Genomic DNA, 15,424 nt, shown 5'->3' with positions numbered 1-15,424 from the left:
CTTGGCACACACACGTCAGCGTGCCCGTCGGTGGCGTGGGCTCCTGGCGCTCCTGCTGGCACCTCGCGTGGCAGGAGCGAAACCGCCGCGAAGGCGCCCGGCGTCTGTCAGGTTGTGTGACGGGGCCAGGGCCGGCGCTGCGATCCGCTGAGCTGCCTGCTCTGTCTGGTGTGTTGCTGCATGTGTGTCGGGCGGCTCCCGGGAGCTGGGTGCGGGGATGGCACGGGGCAGCGGGACCGGGTTTGGTCAGCGCCCGGTTGTGGTGGGAGCCCGGGGGCAATGCAGGGAGCGGGCAGCTTGCTGCTTGCCCGGCAGCACGTCCTCGTGGCACAGGGATTTCGGGGGGATCAAATCCCACAGCACGAACAGCTGTAGGGCTCCTTACCATAAAAATACGGGGGACTTTTCCTGTTCAGAGGTGATCAATCACGCACCAGTTGCCAGTGTAAGCCCAGTAATTTTTTCACAATACCTCAGCGTTTGTTTCTGCATAAAACATGAAGCTGAACAACAAGTGGGTAGTTCCTTTTCTTCTTTCCTTTGAGCAGCCTTTGTAGCCTTCTTTAGGTACACAGAACAAATATGTAAAGTGTGAGGATTTAAGTTACCCACTGTTACTGGATTTAATGTGGCTCAATTTTTCTTAAGAAAACACAGTTTATTATTAATATTGCTATTTTTACTGTTATTTAATGTTTAAAATCTTCTGAGTATGGTGTCAGAGCCTTTCCAAGTGGCGTGATACTAGCAGAAGCAGTAGTTTGTCTACTTTGAAAATTCTTGTAAACCCTGATCTTTTGTTACAAAGCATCATTTTTTTCCCTTCTGCAAAATGGCTCTGTTCCTCTTAGATGCATTTGTGTAACAGCACGTCAGGAGTTGGAATATTATTACGGTACTATAAACTGCATTGGATTTCGTGTTAGCAACTGGTGTATCTCAACAATTACTCTTACTGCTCATTATTATCGGTATCTCCATAGCAACTGGGAGGTCTGCTCGCGGACCCACCGCCGCTGTGCTTGGTGCTGGAGGAGCGCAGCAGCTGTCACTGCCGTGCTGAAGGCGGGATGCTGCACGCACTCCATCGCACCTGAGCTGCTCCTCGCTGCTTGGGTATCGGTGCTGCTCAGCACTGCGAGTAGGGCTTCATCTCGTCCTTCAACAGTGCCCCATCATAATGCTTGCCGTTTTGTAAGAAAGCTACCAAAATACGTTTTCTCGCTTTTCTTAAACAGGTAACGTCACTTCTTAACTTTCTGTACAGCTCCTACAGGGAATTAGGCTTCTGAAGCATCTGGCAAACGTCCCATCTCCGTGAGCAGTCGCACCAGCAGCTAATGACAGAAGTCGTGCAGCGCTGCGCAGCAGGGGAGGAACATCTCCTGCCCTTCAGTTTGCATCTTGGAAAAAAAAAGTGATCCTTCCTATTGCTCTCTTAGCCTGTCAGCATGTTTGTGGTAATACAACTTGACAATCCTTAAAAAATAGGACTGGAGAATCTGTTCTGCTCAAGTCTTGGGGCAGCGATTTCCACAGGTTAGTATTGCTGTATAAATAGTCTGTTGTTTCTAAATTTACTTTGTTAATGTCATAGAGCATAAAAAAAAAGCAACAAGAAATTGATGTTTACAGCAGGGAGTAACGCAGGGAACAGGCCCGTTGCTGCTGCACCGCTCTCACTGCGCATTCTCTGAACGCTTGTTCCTGTTTCTCTTTTAATTGCCCAAGCATAGAACATTATCTGCATAAATGGCTTTTTCCACTTAAAACATTACTCCTCTGCGTGCTGTGCTGTTAGCTCCATTTTCAAGCAAAATCCAGGCACTGTCACTGCTTTTTTTTTTGAAGGGCTGTGAAGTAACCAACTCCATTTGTGGCCGGCTGTGGGGCTGGACCAGCAGTGCTGCTGGCGAGCAGAGCGCTGCACTGCGTCCCGCTGGCACTGCCGTGGTGGGACAGACGTGAGGTTAGGAGCTTTGGGGGCTGCCCTCAGTGTTGCTTAGCATCCAGGCGGGTGTGAGTGTCACACAGGTGTTGGCAAATCTCGGCAAAAAGCAGGACCACAGTTGTGCTGCCCGGACCAGGTGTCCTGGCTAGAGCTGTCAGCGCGTCTTCTCCCCGTGAGCACTAACCTCTGTGCCGTGTGGCGTGAGGCTGGATCCTGAACTGGAGCTGAGAACAATCTCTGCACGTAAAAAATTGCTTCTGTAGACTTAAATATAGGAATGACTGGAAGAAAAATGTCCTCGCTGGGTTTGGTGCTGGAGGAGCGCAGCCCCGCTGGCCTGGTGAGGCTCAGCCTGTAATTACAGTGCACTATTTCTGGAGGGTAGTGCAAAGCCTTTCGGAGGTACTCTACGGAGGCTGCTTGAGTGATGCTAATTACTGGCGGTTAATTAAAAAGCAAGTAAGAGGAGAGTTCTGTCGGGGACTTAAGCAAGAGCTTGTAGTTGTGTGTTCTGTTCTTCTCACTACGTTTTCCAACCATAACACACCCCAGCTCTGCTCTGGGCTTTTTCATACAAGAAGTTATGTGCGTGTTGCAAGAGTTGCTCCTCAGAAGAGCGTTCAGGCTGGTGCAGCATCCACCCCAACCAAACAGCTCTACGTGTTGTGAGGCTGGTCTGGTGCTCACCATCCAACCGTGCAACCCATGGCCCTGTCTCTCTTTTTCCCGCGCCACTTCACTGAAATGAACATGCTGGGTAGCGGATTTTTCTGTTTCCATTGCAAATTTGTATCAGCAAATGAGCAAAATCAATGTTGCTTGTTTGTTTTGACAATTACAGTACAGCTTTAATTACGATCCTTCCTCGTATACTGCTGAATGTTATGTGGTATGTTTGGCGTAAACAAAGATGTTCTGCTAATGTGAGATACAGTTATTAAAGATACACTGTCAAGCTGGAGTCTAGTCACTAAAACCCCAAACTTCCAGTTTGTATATTTTTACATTCATTTTCTGTAGCCTGAACGCAAGAAAAAACAGATGTAATGTACGGAGAAGTCACTGAGAGTGACTCTGTGGGCCTTTGAGAACTGAGCTAAGAAAGCTGAAGAGAAAAAAAAAAGAAATCACAACCTGCCTTCATTTATTTTGAGTTAGAAACTTCAGATATTGTAGCAGGAATACAATATTTAAGGCTCTGAGTGAGCTCTCTGTTCACAACAGTGGGTACCTTCAATTGTCACTTAGCGTGAAAAGGGCCTGATTTTCCCGTTAATCACTTTCTGCCTCTGAAGGGTCTATTTTAAAGTCTCAGCCTATTGTGTCAATATGAAAGCAGCTGTGAGATTGTCTTGCAATGGTAAATTGGCAATGACTTTGCATTTCATAATTAGATAATGAGGAATGGATTACAACGTACGTGTCTTTCAATATATCATTAAAATGTGCAGCACACGTTTGACACACAATTAAGAATGGGATTTTCTAAAGCTCTCAGTGACAGTTTCCATTTTGCCTCGCTCCGTTGCCTAACAGGCCATTGACATAGATGAGAACAAATTCAGCCGAGGCTTTTGATTTTTTTCTGAAAAACCCTTCGGGACTCCAGGATGACTAAGAGGGCCTCGATAACCCACAGACCACAGTTTGAGCATCCCCTGGTTGGCGTGGAGCTAGCAGCCTGTATCCCAGCGAGGGGCAGCACGAGCCGCTCTGAGGTTTCTGCCCAGGAGTGACCTGTGCTGGGACTGTCTCCATGCCCCCCGTTCACCATGAAGGTCACTTTCTCAATTATGCCTTGACAGAATTTTTTTCCGGGAGGTAATTCAAGAGAGAAACTATTTCTAGAGATCGCTGTCAAATTACAAAGAGTCCTTAATTAAATAGGTGTCCATTACTTAGTGGCAATTAGAGGGAGAAACGTACTGCTGCTGAAAGAAGCAAATCTCCAATTTCCTAACAAAAATTTCCTTTTCAAAATAATAAGATAAAAGTAGCTTATTCTGCTCTAGTACTGAAGCCTAAAAGAAATTAATGTCTGTCCTTAGAGAGATTTAATTTTGAAAGTGAAAAACATTCGCATTGGCTTTCTGCACACATTCTGCTGTGAAAGCAGTCACAGTTGCGAAGCAAGCTGTAGCGTTTTGTTCTCAGCTCGGTGCAGAGCTGATTAATCAATCTGTGCCTTTTGAGACTTAAAAACACACCGCACTTTTCTAGGTTTTTGCTATTCTTTTCTTCTATCGTTCAGAGAACTTTTCCTACCAGCCCTGGCACGAACTGTTTACGCAGGGTGCGTTCCCCGGAGCGGGGCGGTCGGGGTGGCGGTGGGGGGACACGGAGCTGAGGCTGGGCAGGAAGCATCACCACACCGCCGGGCTTTGGCTCCTCTGGCTGCCTTGGAACTGGGAGATGGCACCGGATGGTCGGGCTGGCGTGGAGAATGTGTGGCAGGCTAGGGGAGCGGTGTGGTTGTGTACCAGGAGCCTGCGTGTGGCTCACCCCTAACATTATTTATGTTTAATTTTAGAGTCGGGTTAGCAAATGAGAAAGAAATGGCCCAGTTGTACTGGTTTAGAACCAAATTAGTGTTTTTGCAATTTCCCTTACGTCTTTTGGGTATTTTTATCATCTACCTCATTCTAACGGCCTCGTCTGAGTCATCTCTGCCTTAGTTTAGCTTTCTGCTCCTTTCTGCGCCTACTCCTGCAGGACCTGTTTCTACCAAATAAAGCCGGATGCTGGCCTCACCGAAGCCATACAAGGCCAGCGTTATTAAATTATGTGGACATTGGGTCAGGGAGTTATGAATATTGATATCTTTGATTTAGCAGCCTTCTGAATTAGCGAATGTCCATAATACAGCAATTCATAATTTATCCTAAGTAAAGACAGCAGATTAGCTTTCAGTTTAATTATTGCTTGTTTTTGTAGCTGTTGTGAGGTTTAAGTAGCAAAGCACAGAGGGGAAAAGCAGCCCTTCCCAAACTGCAGACCTCTATTTCAGCAATGATTTAGGTGAACAATCCTCATCCTTTCAGTGCTGCTGCTCACAGGAGATGCTCTCTGCTCCAGAAGGGTTTGCAGGATCATATGTTTCATTTCTGTGCGTGTGGATGGTGTAAGGTCCCTGCAAAGCCATTGAGAGTTACCCCAGCGTTGTTTAAGATGTGCTGTGATTTTCTGTTCCTCCACACTCTTGATTTCCTGCTTATTTAATGAACAAAAAACCCTTCAAGTGAGGACAATGGACAGCTGTACTGCTCATTTTATTCCAAATGGTGAATATTGTATTTATGAAAGAAGGATCCAAATATGGTCCATCTGTTGTTAAGATGTTCACTTCATAGAGAAGAGAACATTTCCATATCCTTCATGCAATGTTCACATGAAGAGCTGAGCTTTTTAAAGGGTATTTTATTTTTCTTTATGGAAAAGATACTATGTCATGCAAAATTGCACCGAGTTATATGTTTTGTGTTCCCAAAATGTCAGGGCTGCCAAAGCACTTCACTAGTAATGAAACCTGCCTTGGTCCCATCTGCAGCTGGGTGCTGTAGGTTCCCTGCATCGTCGTGGTTCGTGGTGATCTGGGTGCTGCCGGGGCAGCTAGCTCCTGTGCACAACGGCGGCTCTGGACAGCTCTGGATGGCTCTCTCCTGCTTATCAGCATCGCAGCTGGAGCTCAGCAGGGCTGCTGAGATCAGGAAAAACCGGGCACTGCTGTCCTCCTCTGCGCATGGCTGGGGCTGGGTGGGCTTGGTGGGCTCTGTGGTGCCGAGGTGCCCCACGCCGTGCTTTGAGCTGCGTCGGCTGTGCTGAGATTCAGGCACTGAGCAGAGTTCGTCCTGGCTCGCGACTCCAGGAGGTAGATTTGTGGTGCAAAGACCTCTAAGAAGTGGAGGAGGAGTTTGTTGCCAGAGGACCTGGGAACATAAAATTTTGCATTGCAGTGTAAGGGAAGCAATCAAGAGAAAGTTAGAAATGATCCAGAGATAAAGGCCCAGTCTTTCTCTTTGGGAGTATGAAGGGACTTTTGATCGATTGCATGGGAAACGGCGCTGGAGACTGAAGTGAAAGTCATGGAAGATGTAATTGGCCAAAGATGAGATGTTTTAAAGGATTGGTGAGCTGAGAGTTGCAAAGCTTAGAGCATGCCAGAGACAAAAGCGAAGTGTAAGGCAGTTTGAGAAGGTGCTCCTGTGCATACAGCATCTCCAGTGACAACAGCAGCAGCGGAGCAATGAGTGGCTGGAAAGAAATGGGTTAGAGAGCACTTCTGTAAGCAAAGATGTTGTACCTAGAACTTGTAGTGGGTCGTTACCAATAACGAAGCCTCAGCTGGGTGCAGGCAGTGTTGATCTCCAGGCATTGGGGCTGCGTGGGGAGGGACTGGAGGAATCGCAGAATGATAGAAGGGCTTGAGCTGGGAGGGACCTTAAAGATCATCCAATTCCAACCCCCTGCCCCCAGCACAGGCTGCCCAAAGCCCCCCAGCCTGGCCTTGGGCACTGCCAGGGGTGGGCACCCACAGCTCCTGGGGCAGCCTGTGCCAGTGCCTCACCCCGCTCTGAGTGGAGAATTTCCTCCTAACCTCTAACCTAAATCTCCCCTCTTTTGGTTTAAAACCACTTCCCCTTGTCCTGTCGTTATCTGCCCGAGCAAAAATTGCTCTTCGTCTTTTTTATAAGCCCCCTTTAATTATTGAAAACCCGCAGTAAGGGCTCCCCGGTGCCTTCTCTTCTCCAGGCTGAACATCCCAGCCCTAAGCATGTCCTGGTAGGAGAGCACCGAGGGACCGGGATGTCTGACGCATGAAGGACGGGTGGGAGGAGGACTGGGGAAGGGAGAACGTTTTTCTCAGTTTCCATTGTCAGTAGAAGCAATAGCTCATTTAACAAACAGGAAGGAAGGAGTGGTTGGGTTTTATGGAAGGCTGTTTAATGGTAAGTATGTACAGTCAGCCCTGGGGAGTGGGCCTCTGAGGTAGCTGCAGTTCCTGCAGGCGTAGGAAGCGGTGCTGCTGGGAGTGATTCAGGCACAGCTCCTTTCTGGAGGCTTGGGGCAGACAAGCTGGCTTTCAGACAGTATTCTGCGATTCTGTGAAAATATCCTGTGCGGAAAACACCTGTGTGCAGCAGGCTTTAAACCCCTTTAGAGTCTGTCTTTTCCATCTGTAGAACTTGCCTGCATCGCCAGCAAATGAAGTCAGTTTCTTGGTAATGTTGATTATCTCCTAGTACTTCAGTAAGGTCTCATTTTCATCTGATTTCTTACGGACTAGAGGACGTTGTGCCGACCTGTTGGAGAGGAGGGCAGAGGCGAGGCAGCACTGTGCCATGCGAACAGCGCCGGGCTGAGTGCGAGGAGTGCTGGCAGCTCCTGCTTGGCATCCTGACCTGCTCTGTAGCCTTGGCCAGTTTCATCTCCATTTTGCTTTATTAGGACTTTTTCCTATCCTGCCTAATCAGAAACCCAACTTTTTTCAATGCAGGGATTGTTTCTTACTGTATTTGTAAAACTCTCAGCTTAATAACAGCCTTACCTGGGTTTGAAACTCTGATATTGTGATAGCCCAGCGGTGGTGATGCCTGACATAGACACATCACCATCCTGGGGCAAACTGGGTGGCCCTAATTAAACACTTGCAGCACCCTTGCTCCTCATTTCCTGCTTTATTTATATTTTTTGAGAGAACCACATGTGCTTCAGTGATAATCACAGGCTTTCAGTGCATTGCAAATGGAAGCGAGACGAAGTCCTGCTTCCTGAAATGGACAATTTCGGCAGATATTATGCAGTTCTGGAGCACATCTTTTATGCAGGCGTCAAGGTATGTACTGTGCGTGTGATTTTTATCTTTTTGAAGTGAAAATCTGACTTGCACCAATTTAGATAATTTACCCTTGTCACTGATCCCTCTTGGAACACCGCAGAGCTGTTGCCTATGTCCGCGCGTCTCAGTGCTGCTGTCAGCAGGTGCTTCGGGGTAGGTGTGGATAAAAGCGGGCACGAGCCGGGAGGCGATGCCGTGTGCGTGGGGCTGTGGTTGAGGCTCTGCGCCCCAAGGACCCACGGGATCAGCGTGTGCCGCACCTCGGATCGGTGGCCTTCCCACTCGGCTGCACCGATGGAAGGGGTTTTGGAGGTTTGACTGTACTGGAGGAAGGGAATGGAATATGGGTACGGTGCCTTTGCACCACGTTGGGTAAAATCTGGTCAAAAGATGCAACTGTTTGCTCGCTCTCTGGAGTTCGCAGGTTTTTGTCAAAGCCGGGCTAGAGGACTGCTTTCTGCCTTGTGCGGACAGGGAAGGAGGGAGCCAAAGGCAGGAGAAGCTGTTTCAGAAGTCACCGAGACGTCTTTGGCTTTGCCAAACTAGGGAGACAAACAAAAAGCAATCCCCAAGTACATCTGCTAACTCGGTGTCTTTCCCTAACATAGAATCACACAGAATCACAGAATTTCTAGGTTGGAAGAGACCTCAAGGTCATCGAGTCCAACCTCCAACCTAACGCTAACAGCCCTCCACTAAACCATATCCCTAAGCTCTACATCTAAACGTCTTTTGAAGACTTCTAGGGATGGTGACTCCACCACTTCCCTGGGCAGCCTGTTCCAGTGCCTCACAACCCTTTCAGTGAAGAAGTTCTTCCTAACATCTAACCTAAAACTCCCCTGGCTCAACTTAAGCCCATTCCCCCTCGTCCTGTCACCAGGCACATGGGAGAACAGGCCAACCCCCACCTCGCTACAGCCTCCCTTGAGGTACCTAAAAAGAGCGATAAGGTCACCCCTGAGCCTCCTCTTCTCCAGACTGAACAAGCCCAGCTCCCTCAGCCGCTCCTCGTAGGACTTGTTCTCCAGGCCCCTCACCAGCTTCGTCGCCCTTCTCTGCACCCGCTCAAGCACCTCGATGTCCTTCTTGTAGCGAGGGGCCCAAAACTGAACACAGTACTCGAGGTGCGGCCTCACCAGAGCTGAGTACAGGGGGATGATCACCTCCCTCGCCCTGCTGGTCACGCTGTTCCTCATACAAGCCAGGATGCCGTTGGCCTTCTTGGCCACCTGAGCACACTGCTGGCTCATATTCAGCTGACTATCCACCATCACTCCCAGGTCCTTCTCTGCCTGGCAGCTCTCCAACCATTCCTCTCCCAGTCTGTAGCTCTGCTTGGGGTTATTGCGCCCCAGGTGCAGGACCCGGCACTTGGCTTTGTTGAACTTCATGCAGTTGACCTCAGCCCATCGGTGCAGCCTATCCAGATCCTCCTGCAGAGCTTTCCTACCCTCGAGCAGATCGACACACGCACCTAACTTGGTGTCATCTGCGAACTTACTGAGGGTGCACTCGATGCCCTCGTCCAGATCATCGATGAAGATATTAAAGAGGACCGGCCCCAGCACCGAGCCCTGGGGGACGCCACTAGTGACTGGCCTCCAACTGGACTTGGCTCCATTCACCACGACTCTTTGGGCCCGGCTATCCAGCCAGTTTCTAACCCAGCGAAGCGTGCGCCAGTCCAAGCCAAGAGCAGCCAGTTTCTTGAGGAGAATGCTGTGGGAGACGGTGTCAAAAGCCTTGCTGAAGTCAAGGTAGACCACATCCACAGCCTTTCCCTCATCCACCCAGCGCGTCACTCTGTCATAGAAGGAGATCAGGTTCGTCAGGCATGACCTGCCTTTCATAAAGCCATGCTGACTGGGCCTGATCGCCTGCTTCCCCTGCAATTGCTGCATGATGACTCTCAGGAGGATCTGCTCCATGAGCTTTCCTGGCACTGAGGTCAAACTGACAGGCATAGTTATCATTGTATTCTGGAAAGTAACTTTTGCTGGAAATTATTTAACAAGTTTTGATCACCTCAATTAAAAATAAATAAATAAATCAACATGCTTTAAAGATGTGTTGACACAGTGTAATTTTAGCAAATGTTTTGATTTCCTCCATGTGCAATGCAGGGTACGTGGCAGTTGGGAAGTTCTGTGGGCAACTGCTGTAATTTCCAGTTTTGTGACACGCGTTACATTAAATTTTGATTCACATCTCTGACATCTAGAAAATTGCTCCTTAACAAAAGGAGAATAATAGTCGTGCCATGAAATACAGGCATGGTCTGGCCACATTTTGTACAACTCTACACTGTTCTTTAGAAAATTGCTTTTATTACTGATAATTGGGCTGAAAGGAAGACTATTTAATACTGGCCAACCCAACTTTCTGGGACATTAAGTTCTAATAGGCAGATATAAACTGGTCTTAATAGACGAGTCTGACATCATCTGGCTGCTTATTAACTATGAAACCTTGTTTCAGTAATTCTCTTGGCAACTATGAGTGTGTTGCCATAGTTTCTTTGTTAACAGAGCAAGACATTAATGCATTTTGAGTACTTCTTGCCCAAAAGACATGGAAAAAAACCTTGCTTATGTTTAAAAATGTTAACGTGAACCTGTTACAAGACAAGGTAAAGCCAGCTTTCTGCCTGGGTACAACGTTATTGTTGTAGAAGAAAAGACGTGCTCTCGTCTTCCTCTTATTTTAAAATGTTCTCTTTCCACTAGAGACGGAGCTTGGAGATAAGAGTCTATCACAATGTTCAAGCAAGCTTACCCATTGTAGAGTGTGTGTGACTTTCAAACAATTAATAGGATTTTTTTTACATCTGATAACCGTGTGTCTGTCTGACCTGACGGTGAGCTGGCTGCGGGAGATAAATCCATGGGAACATTAGGAGGGTTAGGTTTTCTGGCAGGTTAGGAGCCTAAGCTGTCTGAGCATGAAACCCTGCTGATGGTGCTGCTGTTGTGGCCTGAGGGGCTGAGCAGGGCTGGTCCCAGTCTGGAGGTCTGGCGGGGATCAGGCAGGAAGCCTCTCGTGGAGTAATGGGGCTGGTGCATGGCTCCAGTGCTCTTCCCATCCTCTGCTTGTGCTGCTTAGCTTGGAGGAGAACCAGAATTCGCCGCACCCTTCTCATCGCCTCCTCCTCCGTTAGCCCCAGGCACCTCGTCCTGTGCTCGCACTGTGCGTGCTGGCGAGGCATCAGTGAGCTGTGTGGAGCAGAGACCTGAAAAGTTAACGCAGGGTCCTGTTTTGAACTTCCTGAGGACTTCTGGTAAGCGTAAATAACTCACATTTCTTCTTTTCTCCTCATCCTTGGGATAGATCAAACTAGAGGAATAAATAAGTGAAAATAAATTCACGTCTTTTCAGATGGTAATCCTCAGATTCAGACTGAACTCATTTAGGGAGAAATCTGTGGGAGATTTATCGGGTAGTAAAAGGCTTTTTGTGAGTAATTATAGGCTTAAAGAAGTTGTAGCGTTGGATAGTGACAAGTGGTATTTATTCCATATTTCGTTCAATATTGTAAATTACATGCTTATTGAAAAAAATAAAAAGTGGAGACAGAGAGCTGAACAAAACTCCTAAACCTGAGTCCCCACAAACTTGGAGAGCACTCGGGTTTTTGGATGCAAGTGTGAGCACGGGGCCTGGCTGTCACCCTGCCCCAGTGCCCCGCCAGGCCTGCTCGGGGGCCCACGAGACATTGCTGCTCCTCTCCCCACTTACGGGGGCTCCATGAACTCAGCTGGTAATCAAAATGGCAATTAAAAAAATAAAGCCTCTGTAAGTGCAAAATGTAGTTCCTTCATGTACTTCACATGGCTAGGAACTGGCTTTGGGGGGGAGACTTTCCTGTCTGGAACGGATCCAGTGCTGGTGTTTGGTTCTGTTATCCTCAGGGATGTTTCATAGGAATCAAGGCAGGCAGGTAAGGCAGTGTATTTGTGTGTGGTTTTTGTTTTGTTCTGTTTTTTTGGAGAAAAAAATAAAATTAAATTAAAGACTGGGATGAGGGTTGATCATTCATTCTCCTCTTGTCTGGATGAGACCAAATCTTTTTCTGGGGCAGATGTGCATTGGAGAAAAATGTGTGCAGTCTGAGTGGTGGCAGGCTGGACACTGATGTGCACAGCACTTTTTTCTTATACTAAAAGTGGATAAATCGTTCACAGCGATAATTTTCTCATGTTGACAGAAATGCTGAGACCAACATCTAATATAATTAAAGTTTTTGTTTCTTTCAGATTTTTCCTTTACTTTTTTGAAATGTTGAATTATGCAGATGGATCATGAATGGTAAAGCGTAGTGAATGATGAAGAGAGAAGGGTAACAGCACGATTCATTCAGACTCGTTCAGTTTGTTGTGATTACCAGCGCAAGGCAGATGACAGCTTTCATTCTGCGCCTGGGGAGGTGCAGCAGTAGCTCGAAGGCTGAGAGCTAGCAGCTTAAAATGTCTCGAGGCGCAGCAGCACACTGAGAAGGGGTGCAAAGACAAGGAAAAAATAGGGAATTCTTGCACATGCAGAACTCCCCCCTTCCCTATGGCCCCGTGGTATCATTTGTGAATCCTTATGGTAAGACAAGATTTTAGAGCTGGGGGGGTGAACACAGGTTGTATGCTTGCAGCTTTTCTGGTCAGCGTATGTATGTAGGCTGCCTCAGACAGAGGGACTCCGTTCATACCATGAGCAGGAGACTTGGTCCCTCTGGCAGCAAGGCGTTTCCCCCCCGTGATTAATCCTGGTGTGAATGTATGTTTAAATATATTAATACAAATATGTATATATAAAACTTGTGTGGCTTTTTGAATATTACTGAGTACCATTAAGCTAATTTAGGAGACATTTTGTCTTTCTGTCACTATTTTTAGTCAAATGGAGACAATTTGAGCAATTTTTTTTTCCATGATGAGGTAGAAAAATCATATTTGCCTTTAGGGAATAAGGAGAGAACAGTTTCCATTCATTAAGTATAACTGGAAAGTGCTCAAGATGTCAGGTATGAAAACAGATCCTGAGAGAAAGGAAAGGCTTTTTTTTTTTGGTTGACTATCATTTATCAGATTTTTTTTTGAAACTGGTAATTGGGAAAAATCTATGCAATCTGTTCTTGTTAATATCTCATAAGTGGTTTGTACTGCAGTGGCTGCATGAGAGGGACAACAAACGTGGTCCAGCCACAGAGAAACAAGGAGGTAAGGGAGAGGTCTGTGGAGGGGTTACAGAGCAGTGAGAGCGGCAGACAGTACGTCACCTTCCCTCCGTGAGAGTTTAATTGTAGAAATAATTCACTGCTTTGTCCTCACCTGCTCGTTAGGACTGTCTGTTTTAGGGATGAAATTTGTCCCTTTTTTACTGGGGGAATTTTGCACTACTTTCACTGAACGCAGGACTTAATTGGAGCTTTAACTGCATATTTCAAGGTAGTGGTTCCTACACTTCACAGGGGATTATTCCTTCCTCTATATACTTCGGTGCTTTTGGCATCAGTAACACACTGGTTTTTCTTACTTTCTGGTGTGAGTCTCAGCTTCACTGTGCTGCGTGCTGTCCCAGAAGGTAAGCAGGGCTCTTGTGTCCTGCGACAAGGGCTGAAGAGGCTGCTTGGGTGGTGGCGAAGCTCTGTGCATTTACAGCCTTGTTGTTTTTCATCTCCAGAATTTGCTTATCATGAGAGTCAGGCAGCGTGCTCTTGCCGTGCAGCTGGGGCAGAACGGGGAACAGCCACTGAAGCACAACGCTGGGCTCTCCAGTCCCGTGGTTCACCTCTCCTCTGCTTGTTGTTGTTGTTTTCCTGTGGATCTTTTTTAATGGGAATGTTTTCAGTGTATGGCTGCCACATAAGAACAACGTCCTTATTGAGGGAGGAATTGCTTTCAATCTAGTGCATCAGCTGATAGATTATCTGGAAGGTAAAATGCTGCGACATATAAATGCGAAGTCCATCAGCTCCAGATGGCACGGTTTTCTCTTGTTTGTCATCGTTACGCTGATTGCTTTTTTTTCCCTCCTAATATATCTCAATTTTATCTTGTTGGGCCCTCTTTATTACTCAGGCTCCCAGGGAGTAGTAATCTCTCGTTAGCCTGGCTCTCATCTCTGTCTTGCACAAGGGGTACCATTTCTGGACAACGGGGATTTCTCAACCCCTGAATTTCCTCACACCTCAGAAAAGGTCTAGCGTTGCCGTAGCAGTGCTGGATATGTGCAGCTCTGGATATGTGCAGTGCGCAGTCCAGACCTTGCTGACAGGGTGAATACATTTGTGGTGAGCAGGAATGAGTCTTAAATGATTATTAGAAAAGAAAGGGGCTAATTTAATGATGAATAGTTCGGCTAGCTCTCCGTGCAGTAATGCTGGAAATAAGGGTCACCTGCTGTGATGGAGAGCCTTTTCTGTAAGTAATGCTATACTTACTTATCTCAAACTCCAAAATGTTTTTTTTTTTCGGCTTTCTCTTTCAGGTGTAGAAAAGTGGAAAAGATTTTACATGAATTAATACATCTTGATCAGTGTGTTTCTAGCAGGAGTTGAGTACCAGTTCATTGCAGTGTTTGAGTGGGAGGAAAGAAAAAGAGAAATAAAACAGCAGAGGCAGGGAAAAAAGTACGGGTAAGGGAAAGGGGAAGATGAGAGAGGTCAATTTGATGTCAGCATCTGGCTAAGCCTGTGTTTCCCTTTCTGCACGCGATTCTGCGGTCATGTCATCCGATGCTTTCACGTTACAGGATTCCTGGATTTACACAGGTGATGTGCACTGCGGCACTTTGGCGTTTGGAGAGGGACGACGGGTGTCTTCTTGATGGGCACAGATGTTTGCAGCCTTAAGGCACGTTGTGGGTAACACCTAGTGAGACTGACCGAGGGGGTTTGCAGTTGGTCCTTGAACAATAACGTAGAAAAAAGTGCAAATTACTTGCTTATTAAAAGGATTTGCTTCTGAAGCTCTTCTGAGCCTGCCTGGGAGCTGATGGGGGTTCCTCTGTACCGGCAGAAGGCACCATCTGGGGAGCTGGGCTGATGCCCTGAGAGCAGCTAGGCAGCCCTTCAGCAGCCAGCCCGGCCTTCCCCTCGAGCACACGGCATCCAGCAGCCTCTGAGCCGGCTGCTGGGCAGAGGAGGGCATTTCATGACCCGCTTCTGGAGAGGGGACGGCGTTCTGGGTGGTTGCCTGGGGCTCGCAGAGCCTCCGTGCAAAGGAGAGGCTGCCACCGGCAAGGTCTGGGAGCAGAGTGCCGCAGTGAGTAAGCACAATTCCCTTCTCAGCTGCCCAGAATGCTTCGTGTGTGCCGGAGGAGGAGTGGATGTATTTCTGAGATGTAAATTTGCTGACATTTGAAGCGGGAGCCTGAAGGCCCAAAAATAGCAGCCGTCTTTTCTGAAGGGAGAGGAGTCTCCATCAGACAGGAGCGGGGGCAGCGCTGTCGCCCCCCGGGGGGTTCCTAACCCCGGGGTTAGGGGCTGTCCTCAGGCACTGGGGCTGCCGGGACTGTTCGAGCCCCTGTGACGGGGAGGGACAGCCGTGTGAGGGGATGGGGTGGCCTGCCTGGGGCTGGGGCTTACATCTGTGCCGCTTACATCTGCCTGACCTGACGGGCAGCTGCAGAAGGTGAAGGTGCCT

The 15,424-nt window shown here is 47.8% G+C and overlaps 1 protein-coding gene across 3 annotated transcripts in view; it reads left to right on the top strand.

Annotated features, from left to right (window-relative positions):
• STK32C (serine/threonine kinase 32C) overlaps positions 1 to 15,424 on the top strand; it is a 79,919-nt gene that overhangs the window by 13,901 nt on the left and 50,594 nt on the right. For 2 of the 3 annotated variants that reach the window (XR_014618634.1, XM_084290618.1), the window contains exon 1: positions 14,913 to 15,047. The exons of the other annotated variant lie outside the window; for it this stretch is intronic. Coding sequence is in view for 1 of the 2 variants with exons in the window: in XM_084290618.1 (XP_084146744.1) it covers positions 14,933 to 15,047 (115 nt within the window). In the remaining variant the exon portion in view is untranslated. Of the gene's footprint in view, positions 1 to 14,912; positions 15,048 to 15,424 lie in introns of those variants that run through there. 3 annotated transcript variants of the gene reach the window in all.

The sequence above is a fragment of the Netta rufina genome (assembly GCF_964035555.1).
Source record: "Netta rufina genome assembly, chromosome: 7".
In the NCBI taxonomy this organism is placed as follows: domain Eukaryota; kingdom Metazoa; phylum Chordata; class Aves; order Anseriformes; family Anatidae; genus Netta; species Netta rufina.
This window is presented reverse-complemented; position numbering and strand designations above follow the sequence as displayed.